The sequence below is a fragment of the Carassius auratus genome, chromosome 25 (genome assembly GCF_003368295.1).
Source record: "Carassius auratus strain Wakin chromosome 25, ASM336829v1, whole genome shotgun sequence".
NCBI classification, from domain to species: Eukaryota; Metazoa; Chordata; class Actinopteri; order Cypriniformes; family Cyprinidae; genus Carassius; species Carassius auratus.
This window is the reverse complement of record NC_039267.1, coordinates 21425623-21440618: the sequence shown is the minus strand read 5'-3', so window position 1 is coordinate 21440618 and position 14996 is coordinate 21425623. Positions and strand designations below refer to the sequence as shown.

The following is a 14996-nucleotide window of genomic DNA, read 5'->3' as shown; positions in this document are numbered from 1 at the left end:
TCGTTAATAAATGCACTTTAAAGGTGTTTCATAAGTGCTTTTGTTTAGTTTTTGCATGGTGTGTTAAGTTATTATTCATTTTGCAATAAAGATGTGTGTAATACAAGCGAGTATCTTATTGTTTTGTGTATTTTTATTAAGAATAAAATAAATTAACCCATGATTAGTTCAAACAAATGCTACTGAATTGCCGCTAATTAAAGTGAAAGTAAGTTAAGACGTGTGCACGTCTGCACGACCGCATTTTCGGCCACCCGAAATCCCCGACATGCAACCCCGGTGACCCCGGATTACCGTTTTTTTTTACACGTCTATTAACCGGTGGAAAAAATCTGTCAGCGCAACATCCCTATCTCTCTCCCCTCCCTCCAGGACATTTATGGAACCTGTCTCACTCGGAAAGCCATTTGCATCGCAGGTGATCCCACCCACCCCTCACACAGCTTTTTCAGACTGAAGGACAGCTTCATCCTCTAGGCTGTCAGGAAGCTGAACTTGCCCCAGAACTCGACCCCCCCCCCCCCCCCATCCCTCTTCTGCATCATATACAATGACATGCAGCAGTCACTTTGTGCAGCATTGGTCTGTTCACTATCTCATTCACCATAGAACTAACATCATTCTATTAACTCATCAGTCAGTTAAACAAAATAACTGCTCTTGAGCCCTTTGTCAATATAATCAGACTGAATAAGCTTCTTTTTTACATTAAAAATAGTTTATCAGTTTGTTCACTTCACTGTTTGCACTCTATCTGCCATGTGCCTTGTGCTGCTTTATTTAATTTATTTTTTTATTTCATTATATGTCTTTTAACATTTCTTTATTGTGTAGTTGTATATACATTTTATATTTGATCTAGATTTTTAGGCTCTAAAAATCCTTTCAGTCAATACTTTACAATTATTCAAAGACGGATCCATTCAGAAACCAATCTTTGGAATCATTAGTGTTTTTGACTAAAGTGCAACCTCACCATTACTGTCTCATGATATTTATAAATCCCTTAAAATGGAGAGACTGTATACAGAGAGCGTAACATCATAGACATGTTACTGTAAAGTGGTCTATGTTGACTTGGACCATGTGAGTAACATGTAACCACCTAGCAGCAATCCCGAAGATCCTAACTGCTACCTAGCAATGCTCTAAAAACACTGAGAACAACTTGACAACATTATATCAATGCCTAACAAACGCCCACAACATTGTGATGGCACAGAAATGAACAAATAACAATAATTATAAAATGTTCCCAGAATTTCCCCATATTTTCTTTTTTTTTAAGTTAGTAGGTTAAATAGTACTGCTATTTTTAACGTTTATGTATACTGTAGGTCCAATTAAAGTTTTTGCCTACATTTGTTATATCAGGGTTAACTGTACAGTGTGAAACAAGTTTATTTTTACCAAGGGTTTAGCTTACACAATTTTTTTGCAGAGATGGTACATGTCTGTATGTATGGCCTATGTTTGGACTGATGCTAAGAGTTTAAGTGTAATTGTATGAATTTAGAAGGACTCTTTATTTGTGAGGCTACCACATCATGGTCCAGAATGGAATATGGATTTAAAGTTCTTTTCGATGTGAGACCATAGTCTGGAATAGTCCGGGCCTCAGTCCCTGTCTCCACAGGATGTCTACTCCCTGATTGAGATTCCCTGGGATGTATACTGCTCTTAGTGAGAGGAACTTTCCCTAAGCCCTCAGGAGTTTCTTGGGCACCTGTATAAGGGGCACGAGTGCAGAAACCCCTGCCTGTTGATGTAGGACACTGCCGACATGTTTTCTGTGTGGATAAGCACATGATGTCTCCTTAGGTCTGCCCTGTAACTGTGCCCTGTATTGTTGTCAAATCCCACACCACGCCCAGATAAGTGGTTCTCTGTAGTGGAGAAAGCACACTTTTCTTGACATTTAGCTTTAACCCCAGCTCTTTCATATAGGCGGGGACAACATCTCAATGCTGAGCTGCCATCTGCTCTGAATGAGCTAATATTAAACAAATGTCAATGTAATTCAGTATGCGACACTCTGGAATCACAATGGAGCCAGGGCAGCATCCACACTTCAATTCACTTCATGAAAGTGCAGGGTGAGAGATTGGCCAGATGGAAAAACATGATACTGGTATGATTCACCCTCGAAAGCAAACCACCAGAATGTGATAGCAGGGTTTGTATAGAATCTGTTCTTGTCTTGTAATTCAATTCAAACACAGGTGTCACTCCATAGCCACAAGAGCTGCCTTGGAACGGACAGTGACTATAGCCGTTTCCTTGGTGGCCCGATGCAGTTCAGAGATTATGTCGGATTCCTCTTCCCCCCATCATCCAGTTCTTTTAGCAGGCCGGCATGGAACACCTGCAACACCGACATGCACTGGCCTCACCTGCCACCGGCCAAGCTTTACCAACCAGCTGAATGTCAATTTTACTGGCCTGGTGGGAGCCTTCAGGGATGATGCTGATGATGGGGATAGATATTGCTCGAGAGTGTCTGCTCCCCCACTGGCATTGCCCCATAACCCTTCTCATTCAGCCCTATGATGTAAGAGTACTTGGTGACTGTTGGCGAAGAGTCGGGCTGAGTAGGGTTTCTCCCACAATATCGATACCTGGTCATGGAGATCGGGGGAAAATTAAAGACCATGGCGTGAAGGTTGCAGTCTGGCTTTAAGGAAGCACTCATCCAGTCTTCCTTTGGGACAAGTGTCCTATTTCATGGCTGGCCAATTGATGTTTAGCTTGGCTACAGCACGAGTTACAACCTCCACTAGCTCCTCATATGTGAGGGACTGTGGTGGCGAGTCTCCTCGATGTCGATGCTCATCACATCAACCTCATTGGAGGAAGATAGATTAAATGCCTGTCTCTCTCTCAAGTCAAGTCAAGTCTGCTTTATTGTCAATTCTTCCAGATATACGGTACATACAATTGAAATTGCGTTACTCTCATACCCGTGGTGCATACAGATAACACAAACAGTAGAGCCTAAAAATCTAGATAAAATATCAAATATAACATACAACTTTACAATAATGTAAAAAATAATAAAAATACAAATAAAGTTAAATAAAGCAGTGCAAGGCACATGGCAGATAGAGTGCAAACCAGTGAAGTGAACAAACAGTCTGTTTAAAGTGACAAAAGGCTCAAAGAGCAGTTCTTTTATTTAAACTGTCTGAAGAGGTAGTACAATGATGTCAGTTCTGTGCTGAATGAGGTAGTGAGCAGACCAATGCTGCACAAAGTGACTGGTGCATGTCATCATATGTTAGTGGGGAGGGAGTGGAAGGATGTGGGATCTGGGGGGTGACAGTTAATGGCAGTTCATCATTGAATCCAGTGATGTTATCTCTGTTCAGTTTAAATAGTGTCTGTGCATTTATTTGCAATCAAGTCAACAATATCACTGTAGATTAAGTGACCCCAAGTGCTTGTCCTGACCTAGAGACTCTACAGTCTCCTCCCTGATGTCAGCAGACTGAAGAAGCTGTGTGACGCGGGTGTGGGATCACCTGCAATGAAGAGAGCTTTGCGGGTGAGACAGGTTTCGTAAAGGTACTAGAGGGAGGGGACACCAATGATCTTCTCCGCTGCTCTCACTATGAGTTGTAGAGTCTTCCGACAGGAGGCGTTGCAAGTGCATACCACACAATGATGCAGCTCATTAGAAAGCTCTAGATGATGCCTCTGTAGAAGCTGTACATGATGAGGAGTGGGGCTCTGGCTCTCCTCAATTTGTGGAGGAAGAAGAGATGATTCTTTGATTTCTTGGCCAGTGCTGCTGTTTTTTCAGTCCAGGAGAGGTCCTATGTGTTGTGCACACCCAGGAACTTGGTGCTGCTTACTGTCTCCACAGTCGCACCGTTGATGGTCAGAGGAGCATACAGAGGAGTGTGTGCTATCCTGGAGTCAACAACAATCTCCTTCGTCTTCTCCACATTCAGAGAGAGATTGTTGTCACTGCACCACACGGCCAGGCAGCTCACCTCGCTCCTGTAGTTGGTCTCATCTCTAATGCTAATGAGACCTGCAAACTTAATGAAGAGGCTGGAGTTGAGTGATGGTGTGCAGTTGTGGATCAGCGCAGTGTAGAGGAGGGGGCTCAGCACACATCCTTGGGGGGCCCCAGTGTTCAGTGTGATGGTGCTGGATGTGTTGTTCTCGGTACTGCCTGAGGTCTTCCAGTCAGAAAGTCAGACAGCCAGTTGCACAGTGAAGTGTTGAGCCCCAGCTGGACCAGTCTGAAGTGAAGCAGGTGTTCACCTTTTAACCAGAGAGATGTTGCTGTCACAGTTCCACGGTGTGGGCTTGTAGTCTGGTTGTGTGGTCGTGGTTTCTCTCCGGTGGGAAAGAAACCACGGGGCGGATCCCTCCGCTAAATCCACTTGCAATTCTCACAATAACAGCTGCTGTGCCTCAGCGATAGCCCCCCTCGAGGGCTGCCCTTGAGTGCTCTGCTACCAAACAGACGACAGATCATGTGTATCCCCACCCGAGAGATAGTGTGGGCAGGGAGGACCCAGGACTTGAAACGCTGCCTGCTCTCCACATCAGATTTGGTTTTACACTTGGGCATTGTCTCGCTTTCTTACAGAGAAATACTGACTGACTGAAGTGCTTATGCAACACAAACACTTACGCGCTCGCTGAAGAGCAGAAGCTAAAATGTGCTTGTGTCAGATGCACCTTTATGCTTCCTGGTTGCTCACTTCACTTGGCTCGTGACGTCTCGCTTCTTTATTAGACTGATTTCACACATGCTTCAGTACCGGATCTCGCCTGGGGCATTCCCAAAGCATTCAACACAGCTCTTGAAGGAGAACAGCACTAAACTGTAGGGAAAACTGAGTGAGAAAGGAAATGGAGGGGGAGAGATGAAAAAGGGAATTTCAAAAACTTCTCTAAAACCCCTAAATCCATGGCCAGTTACATTCTGTCCTGATTTATTTGGTCAAGTAAAAAAAAATAAAAAAAAAATTTTAATTAATTAATTCAACTTTACCGACATACATACAACATGTGGTTTTGTCTTAACATTTGAACATATTTTCTATGCATTTAATACTGAACAAGATCTGGAGCTCTGCTTCAAGAGCTAGACAGCATTTCAAATAATTAGTGTGTTGAAAATGGAATCAGATCAGAGAATGGATGGATGTAATTTCCAAAATGATATGTACACACAAGATTTGAACAACATGATTGCCAAGTATAGCCAGTTTTACCAGAACTAATTGTCAGTAATAGCAAACTGCCCATTGTTAACAAAAGTTATATTTTTCTTATGCTTATTAATTTAACTGAGTCATTAGCTTAGCAAATTGCTTATTGCAAACTCTACTGGAACCACTTGTGAATTGAATCTTGTACTTCACTTAACAGGTTCCATTTAATTAAAATATCTTAGAAGTTAGCTATGTTGACTCTCTAGCAAGACAGCTAACTATGATTTTGAAAGGTTAGATGAATTAATACGCAAACACAGATGCGAGTCTAACCCTGCCTCATTCGGTCTGAGTGGGATTATAACCAGCATTTCCAGGAGGCGGGTGTACAAATGATCTCTGCCTCTAGCAACAGTCGCTAATGTGTCTCTTGAAATCAGGGGAGTGAGGTTTACTCACACAGCCTTTGTTTCACAAACCTCATTCCAACCTCACACCAATGTAACCCCTACAGTTCTGCTTGCCATGTTTGCTCAGAGCAGTAATTCCAGCATGGGAGGTGGCCGCACCAACAAGGATGCTAAAGACCACAGCCTCTAGCATCAGTAATTAGTGCATCTCATGAAATTGTTGAAGTGAGGTTAACCCTTACAGCTCTTCCTAGTTGGCCTGTTACACGAACACTTGACATTTGCATTTGGTTGGCTTCTAACAATGCAAGATTCCATACTGGCATTAAATGGTTCACTGAATGTTCAGTACATTAATCCATATCAATCAAGATGTTTAATTCAAATCTTATAGATACACATTCATTTTATATGATAAATGGATTTCATTTATGCTTTTATCCACATATAAACATGGTAAACATGGAAGCATGTTTCAGCATGTTTTTGCTGAAACATGCTTGCTTCATTTGTTTTCCAAAGATGAACAGAAGTCTTACAGCATAGGACCGACATGAGGGTAACTAAAATATGTCTGAATTTCTAATTTTTGGTGAACTATTCCTTGATGTTCTTGGCCTTTGAATGTTTGGAGTGTTTAGAATTGGCCACCCTTCTGTTCAGGAACATTCCTCTTGCATGTGAGACATTTTAAATGCAAATATCTTGCACTGAGTAACACAGGCAAATTCTCTCTTTCAGTCGATCCCCAGCCGCAGGATTCCCTGCCGAGCCAGTGCTGCATCCGGTTCCTTTTTTGCCAGGGACAACACAGCCAACTTCCTGTCATGGTGTCGAGAGGTGGGCGTGGATGACACCTGCCTGTTTGAATCAGATGGGCTTGGTAAGACTTTTAAACAAATCCAACTCTCACACAGCAACAAAGAGTTAGAAGAATAGTACGGTATATAGAGTATATTTTGCCATTGTCTTTTATTCACATTTTATCATTTGTTGCTCAGTGAGAGGAGTTGCCTGATTTATATTGAATGTCCTCATCCTTATAGAGTAGACCAAGAATGGCAGTATTGTTTGAGAGTTTTACAACAATATTCCCAGGATGGGGACTCTTGTATTCATTTTTTTACAGTGTAAATAAGAGTGGTGAGCATACAAACCCCTGGGGGACACCACTACTAATAGACCTATACTCAGAGAGAGTCTGCTTGATTTTGACTCAAGTCCTATAAGTAAGAAATGCATGAAACACACTGATGCTACATTTATGGGTTAACAGCTATACTATTTAGCTTGGAGATCAAGGTTTGGCTGCATGGTATTAAAAGAAGAGCTCAAATCAAGAAAGAACAGCCTGGTATAAACCTTGGATACATTGAAACATGATACACCACAGTAAGGGTAGTATCATCAGTGAAAGTGACCCTATTAATTTGATATGGATCGAGATGTCCTTAAACTTTTCTTTAAGCTTCCTCACCATAATCCTCCAAACAAATCATCACAATGCAGGTTAAGGCGCCTGGCCGATAATAGGCTAGGCTACTCTTAAGGACCTGGGCCCGTATTCATAATGATTCTAAGAATTGTCTCAGAAAACTCTTAATTTAGCTTAAAAACTTTTACGTGGGAGTCTTAGCTTAAGAGCGATTCGGGATGGATCTGAGAGGAATTCTGAGTAAGGAAAAGACAAAAACTTTCATCTTAGTGAGGAGGCGCGGTTGACCCCGTTGCTATGTATGACACAATCTTTTTAAGACTGTGATTGGTTGGTTGTCCAAGGAGGAACAAAAGAGTGATTTTAAGTATAGGGTCTATTCTAATCCTTCACTTTGAATTTACATGCATAATTTTTCATATTTGACTGTTCTCTCTCTCTCTCTCTCTCTCACACACACACACACACACACACACACACACACATACACACACATACACAAATACATTACATGTGTGTATATAAATCCTTTTTTTATTTACCATGCTTTTAATTTCCTATAAGGTATTTGATTGGCTTAGAATGATAAAAATTGTTCCACTCTTTCCAATTACAGTGATTGCTGTCCTATTTAAGTGGCGGTTTGAATGTTGGTTTTAATGTATCAAACATGGAATCAAAACCAAGAAGGGCGAGAAAGCCAAACTGGACAGAGGAACAGTGTTTACTGTTAGCCCAGTTAGTGGATGAACACAAGTCCATCCTTAAAGGAAAATTCGGGCACGGGACAAGCAGACATGTGAGCGTATAGCACAAACTATTAATGGTTCATTCCCCCTGTTTGTGCGCACCTATAAGCCTGCTATATTCATAAATGCAGTTTTTTGAGCCTGCAAGATGGGAACGTCCAGTGGAAACGAAATGAACTGCGACACCATAAGATGTTCTGAAAGTGCTGTAATTGTGTGATCACTCTGCTTACAGAAGGTTGTGACAGACCCAACTCATCACTGTTGCATTTTCCCAGTTGCCAAATATCGTAATGTAGTGATTACTTTAATTTCTGGCGCTATGGCATTTCTGCGCTGTGTCTGAGATGTTAGCACATCTCTAATAAGATCAGTCACAAATATGATCGCTGCACGATCTAATCTATAGCGTCTTATTAACTCACTGTCATCCATTGTCTGCAACACATTTCTTCTGCCTCTTCATCTTTCTGACATTTTCTCCTCCGCTAAAGAAACTCTTAAGCCTCTTAAAAGTCTTTGTCTGTGCGCCAAACAAGATTGACCTTAAGAGGTCTTTTAAGGGTTAAGATGCTTTCTGAATTACTTTTTTCTTTACTAGGATTTTTTGTTTAAATTTAAGAGTAAACGCCCACATTTCTTAGAATTTTCTTAGAATTTTGTCACTAGGAGCTACTTTTTGCATTAAGATTCTCTATGAATACGGCCCCATGTCTTTTTGGGACAGGTATAATTACTTTTTTTTTTTTTTCAAATATCAGGAATAATATGTAAATCAATAGACCGCTGAAAAATATCCGCATATTCCTCAGCAAAGGTTTTCAAGATGAAAGCAAAACGATTATATAAAATTGACTTTGAGTTGAGCCAGTTGACTTTTTAATATCAAGATCTTCAACAACCTTAAAATAATTAAACTCACTTAAGGTTTAGAAACAGAATCGTCAATCCTAATAGCCCCCAAAACATTGATACAGTCATGAAAATTAACATCAAACGCACAATAAAAGTTTATAACCCTAACCACTAAAGCTCATTTGCCAATGTCTCTTCTTCATTTATAACTTGCATACTTATCATTTTAGGTTTTCTATTAGTTAAGTACCTTACCTTAAACCACAATTTTTTAATTGTGTCAACAACAAAAAAAGAGTTTCTCTCCTTTTTCTGATTAAGCTTTTTCTGATCCAGCCTTAAACTGAATTTGACATAAGCAGAACTGATTTCATTATGCCTGTCAATATCTGGATCATATAGCACCTCCCAGTCAGAACAGAGAAAAAAGCCTTTCAGTATGTCCGGCTAGTTATTAATTGTTAATAACTAATAGTTATATATAAATTGTGTCTGAGCCAAAAAAAAAAAAAATAATAATAATAATAATGGCCACATATCTTTTTGTTTAAGTTTTTTTTTTTTTTTTTTTCAGTGTGAATCTACTATTTTCATAGTCATGAAAATAAAGAAAACTCTTTGAATGAGAAGGTGTGTCCAAACTTTTGGTCTGTACTGTATATTTCAGAAAATAATGACGAACAAAGGGTTCATAGACAATACAGTTGAAGGACATTTCTGGAAAGTCACATGGCAATGCTTCTAATATGTTTGGGTGATGATTAATTTGTTTCACTGTACATAAAACTCCATTATGCAGAAATATAATGAAACTTGAGAGGATTATGGACTGAAATTGGAAAAGGTCAGTTAAATGGAGAACTGTGTCTTTGGCTTTTGTTCTTTCCCTGCATTTCGAAGAATTGTAGTATTCTAGACACAAACTATTCTGGTGAAAGAAAGGCCTCTTCTTCTCCAGCTTTATGGTGTGTAAGAGGACGGGACTTCTCTCTGTCATGTGTCAGATCCAGGCGTACGCACTCAACTCAAAGACTCCAGGTAGATTGTTATGCAGCTTCTGCTTCTTTATGCTTTGCTTTCAACACATATCCAAGACAGCTGGAGAGAATAACAAGTTTGCTGAAACTACAGAAAGAACGAGAGAAAGACAGGATTGGGACGTCTAGGGAGTACAGCAGGGCAGTGCAGAAAGAACTGTTTCTCTCCCACTGGAGTTACACACAATAGAAGCTGCATGTGTGTGTGTTTGTGGTAAAATGTGTTGTATGTAGATGTGTTTGTCAGTAACTCAAGCCAGAAGAGCTGTCCTAACATGACTTTCATTTAAATGTTCAGAAAAATCTGCTTGGATACCCATGAGATTTGAAATGCAAATCAGTGAAATAGGAGATGTATCAAGAGTGTGTTGTGTTGTGCTTGTTTATCTGTTCTGTCCACCAAGAAAACTGCTATTATAGTTTTGCACATGTGTGAACGGTGTGAGATGTGGTCAAATATGTGCTGTTCAACCAAACTTCAATTGAAAAAAAAAAAAAAAAACACTAAATCCTTTATTCATCTTTTCTTCCTTTTCCCTCTTTAGAAATAGGTAAATGAAAACGAGGATGCGTTATGTTCAGGTGGGATGTTCTGTGGTTTGATGTGGAGATTACAGATTTCATGCATGGTGTGTTGTGTTGTGTTGTCATCACTAAACCCACTGGATAATGGGCAATGTAGTTTGTGTGCTCCACAATCCCACATGAGAAGCATGTGTTGTTAGCTAAAAACCCGCTGAAGGAACATTAGCTGTCAGTGAATTAGTATTTCATCTTCTCTCTCATTCTGTGGGCTCTTGGTTTCATCCTTCAACCACATGGATGTTTCTCAGTAGTTGTATTATTGGTACAGTATGTCAGCACAGGATGCAGTAGCTGTGCTGTGTCTGATGGGTTTATATTTATGTTCTTCTAGTTTTACACAAACAGCCAAGAGAGGTTTGTCTATGTCTGCTGGAGCTGGGAAGAATAGCATCCAGGTACATTCTATTCAATTCAATTCAAGTTTATTTGTATAGCGCTTTTCGCAATGCAGATTGTAAAGCAACTTCACAGAGAATGCCTTGTTTCAATGTTGTGATCACAGTGTTTTCTATGATCTAATTATAATCTAATTAGCTATTATCTATTCTATTATATAAATAATGTAAAATATAAAATAATAATAGACAACATAATACAAAGGTATGTCCTTTATGTAATATAGTTTCAGGTCTAGATATATTTTTTCTAGATATAAAAAGCTGTATATAACTGTCTCTACAAGTTCTAGTTAGGTATGGTTATTAGTTATTGGCAAAAGCCATAGTCTCAAAATGGCGAAGTAAAGGAAAATTAATTTGCAAAAGCGACAAATCGACATAGATTTTTGTCTGTTATTTCAAAAATGAATCTTAACGTGGTTAACTTGCTTGTCTGTTTTTATAATGATAAGTAAGTGTTCATTTTAAATCAGCATCTTGTTGTGAACGGTCACTGTTGTGCCAGGTATAAGGTCGAGCCACCTGGACTTATAAAGCTGGAGAAAGAGATCGAACAGGAAGAGAAGACGCCTGAACCTCCGCTCTCACCTGTACCTCCCACTTCCAGTTCTCAATCTCCATCTGTTTCTCCATCCATCTCTCCATCCATCTCTCCAACCATCTCTCCATCCATCTCTCCATTCAACAAGACCAACTCCAGCAAAAAAAGCACCGGCAAGCTGCTGGATGCAGCTGTACGTTACATTTACTTTCTCATACATCACTCTTGTTATCGGTAACTCTGTAAATTTTAGATTGACAGATGTTTATTTCCTTTACAATGAGAATGTAATGTTTTAACTGAGCGTGTAACGTGTGTTCCAGGTAAAGCACATTTCTGAAGATCCACCCTGTAAGTGCCCAAATAAGTTCTGCATAGAACGACAATCACAAGGCCGTTACCGTGTTGGAGAAAAAATGCTTTTCATTAGAGTGAGTATAAAACAAACCATATTCAAGGTAGATGCCATATTAACAACTCTGCCTACATATCTCAAAAAAGGTTCCTCTACATGCATTTAATATCTTTTCTGACATGGTAAACTTGCTCAGTAGCGCACCTGATCGAGAACTGCCCTTGCAATTTGGAGCAGCTCAGGTGTGAATCTGGTGAATTACGAGTTTTCCACCACAGAGCTCATAAAAGGAAGCTAAAATGCAGTGATTGTACAACATGTACACCAAACAATGTAATAATACTGTATTTAACTGTGCAATTCACTGTTTTTAACCGCAGTCACTGGACATTTTGTTTTTTTCACTTTTAAACTGCCATGAAACTACAAGCAATGAAATATCATTGTGTAACCATTTATACCCACAGATACCTCTTTTGCAGAATGTGGCCGATACCGATACTTTTCTTTTGGTACTTGCCGATACAGTGTACCGATACCTGTATTTACATTGCTTTTGTAATTTAAAAAAAAATACTGGGCAGTGGGCACAGAAACCAAAAGAGTGTGAATAATGTTAGTTGGCTTAGTTCATAGCAAATAGATATTTAATTCAGTTTTTTTATTTTTAATTGCATTAAAATGTATTGTACAAGTTTACAAGTTTACTTTCAGTGTTAGTATTATTGCTGTATTCCGTCTTAAATTTAATAGTGCATTAAAGAAGTGGCTCGGTACTGTAAGCAGGAGACTGTTTCCTGTAACAGTGAAGGGAATATTATACATAAAACTTGTAACAACTATGAACATAGTTTCTGAAATATTGCTGTTTTTTATCATCTGAAATGTGCTGCAACTTAAATTCAACTCATAAAGCGACCCATACAGTATAATGCAGTTAACATCAACAAGCAAAACATGTGAAGTGTGCGCATATATTATTATTGGTGCAGAATGAGAGAGACATGTACAGGCTGCTGTTTCACTTTAGCTTTAAATAAAGTTGTGTAAGCTTGATGTGTATCATAAAATGTTTGTAGTGAATGCCCCTATAAATTGTTTTACATTTACAATTTACTTATAATCCAAATGATTTGTGTGCTAAGTCAGCAAACAGCAATCATGGTTATGCAACCGAAGTGCTCTCTCTCTCTTTCTCTCTACTTACTGTCAAGTAATTTATGTTACTTACCTGCATTTGACATATCCAAACAAATGACAATCTCTCCAGTCATGTCTGTGAGAAAGAAATATTAACCTCGACAAGTTTGCTCATCCATGTCGCCACGCAGTCAATTCACTCTGCGTACTTTGCATCAATCAGGTATACATTTGTGAATATTGAATGTTCAACATTATATTAATTACATACATGTAATTTTTAGACATCCATAATCTCGAATAATGAAATTCTACTCTCTTTGTTCTGTTGTCTCGTTTCATTTCATCCGGCAGATACTTATACCAGTATCGGTATCGGTATCGGTATTGATGCATTCTTATTTTCCAGTGAGCCTGGGTTGGATATTTATGTAGCATGTTAGCATGTTGCTAAGTTAAAAGACTTAGCCAACACTTTTAAAAACAATTTAATGTTCAATATTCTATTGTTAGTAGTAGTAGTATTTTTGGTAGTAATATAATGAAATTAAATGTATTTATAAAAAAAAAATTGTTTCACAGGATACAGTATATGCAAGAATGATTGTATAATGCTAACACCAGCCTACAGTGATTTATAAATTAAACAGCACCTTACGGGACTCATCTGAAACACTCTTCATAGGCAACAAATATGCACACCACAAAAATAGAGCCCCTCACAATTGATTCGAGATAAGTTAACATGTTGCTAAATGCATGCCTTAATTTTGCACACAGTGCTGCTAACTGTGTGTCAAGGCAGCACCTATGATCCCTGTACATGATTCCTAGATATGCAGCAGAAACTTTATTATCTATGCTGTGTGATAACGTTCATCACTGTGTTAAACATGCACACAAACACTGCTGTGGGGCATCCCATAACAGCACGGACTGACACTAACTGACAAAAACTGATTAGTGAGATGGGCCTGCTCACCATGGAATCCTGTTACCAGGCAACCCATGACTAAAAGATGCTTTAGATCGGAGTAGTCCTCACTGTGTATCTGCATCAGTTGTGTTTTATTACCCTGAGCTGTGGAGTAATAACTGATAACAGCTCTCTTGAGTGATCACAGCATTCGTAGCTCATTAGAAACAGTGTTTAATGAGTGTTCTCACGCAATAAGAACCCCCCCCCCAAGTCTAATGTAGAAACAAACGCATCTGCATCTTGGATGGCCTGAGTAAATGTTTAGGATGTTTCAGTCTTTATTTGAGATGACATTGATGACATGGCACAGAATTGTCCTGTCCACTGTTTGACATTCATAGTAGCCAAATTAAATATGCTCTCGCTTTCACTCTCTCTCTCCATGAACTCAGTCATTTGATTCGATCAACTTTAGCTGTCTAGACCTCATAATTACACAATTAATATTCCCCGTCTTTTTCAAGTTTAGATGTCAGAGCTCGGCTTTCATTTAAAACTCTGACTGCAGCGATTCATCATGTTAAACCACTGCAGCTGATGTTAATTCATTCGCCTGAGGAGAATCACATTAGTCAGTGCTGGTTTTAATTGCTCTCTGGCTGAGAAATGAAGCATGCTGCATCACTGCTGCCCTCTATAGAGGGAAGCTAACACAGTTGATTTCTGCACACATACCAAAGACTTCACAAATTCAAAAAAGCTCCTTGGAGAAAGACAATTAAACTAACTTTTTTTAATCAAATTAGGCAGACATCTACATGTGCGAGTTACATGACACCCCTTTTCTCAAAAACAATGAACAAAACCAAAGTAAAAAAGGGTGTGCCAACCGCAGTGTGATTTTGAATAATTGGCTGCTGAGCACATGAAAAATTCAAGAGACATTGATATTCAACACACCAAACACTCTTCTGCTGTTTGTTATTCTGCATTGTTTGGTTGATCTTTATGTCTTGTGTCAAATCTGGACCAGTTCAGAATCACAGCCGTCGTGTATCAACAATGCCATTTATTTATTTTAAACCATGGTACAATGCGTCTACTGTAGATAAATGTAATTGGTTACCAAACGTTTATTTGAATAAACAGAGATTCAGTTTTTCCGCTCTATACATGTATGACTTAAATGACTGAAATCCTTTTCTTAGTGTATTTTTTGAAAGAATGAATCCTTAAAACGTGTTGCTCAGCAACCAAGGCCAAGTCGAGCAAATCTTCTGCTTCCTCTTGTTCGTTTTCCAGTGAAACGAGCGAATGAATTTGTCTCAAGGACACATTCCTTTTGTGTTTGTCTGTGAAGGACCTTCAGATTCCCCAGATGGTTTCAGTAGACAGTCA

The 14996-nt window shown here is 39.2% G+C and overlaps 1 protein-coding gene across 1 annotated transcript in view; it reads left to right on the top strand.

The window, feature by feature from the left end:
* The window catches only part of LOC113043776 (growth arrest-specific protein 2-like), a 36480-nt gene that overhangs the window by 17602 nt on the left and 3882 nt on the right, over positions 1 to 14996 (top strand). Inside the window, exons 4-7 of the mRNA XM_026203369.1 lie at positions 6326 to 6467; positions 10577 to 10640; positions 11149 to 11377; positions 11508 to 11615. Coding sequence (XP_026059154.1) covers positions 6326 to 6467; positions 10577 to 10640; positions 11149 to 11377; positions 11508 to 11615 — 543 coding nt within the window. The remainder of the gene's footprint in view (positions 1 to 6325; positions 6468 to 10576; positions 10641 to 11148; positions 11378 to 11507; positions 11616 to 14996) is intronic.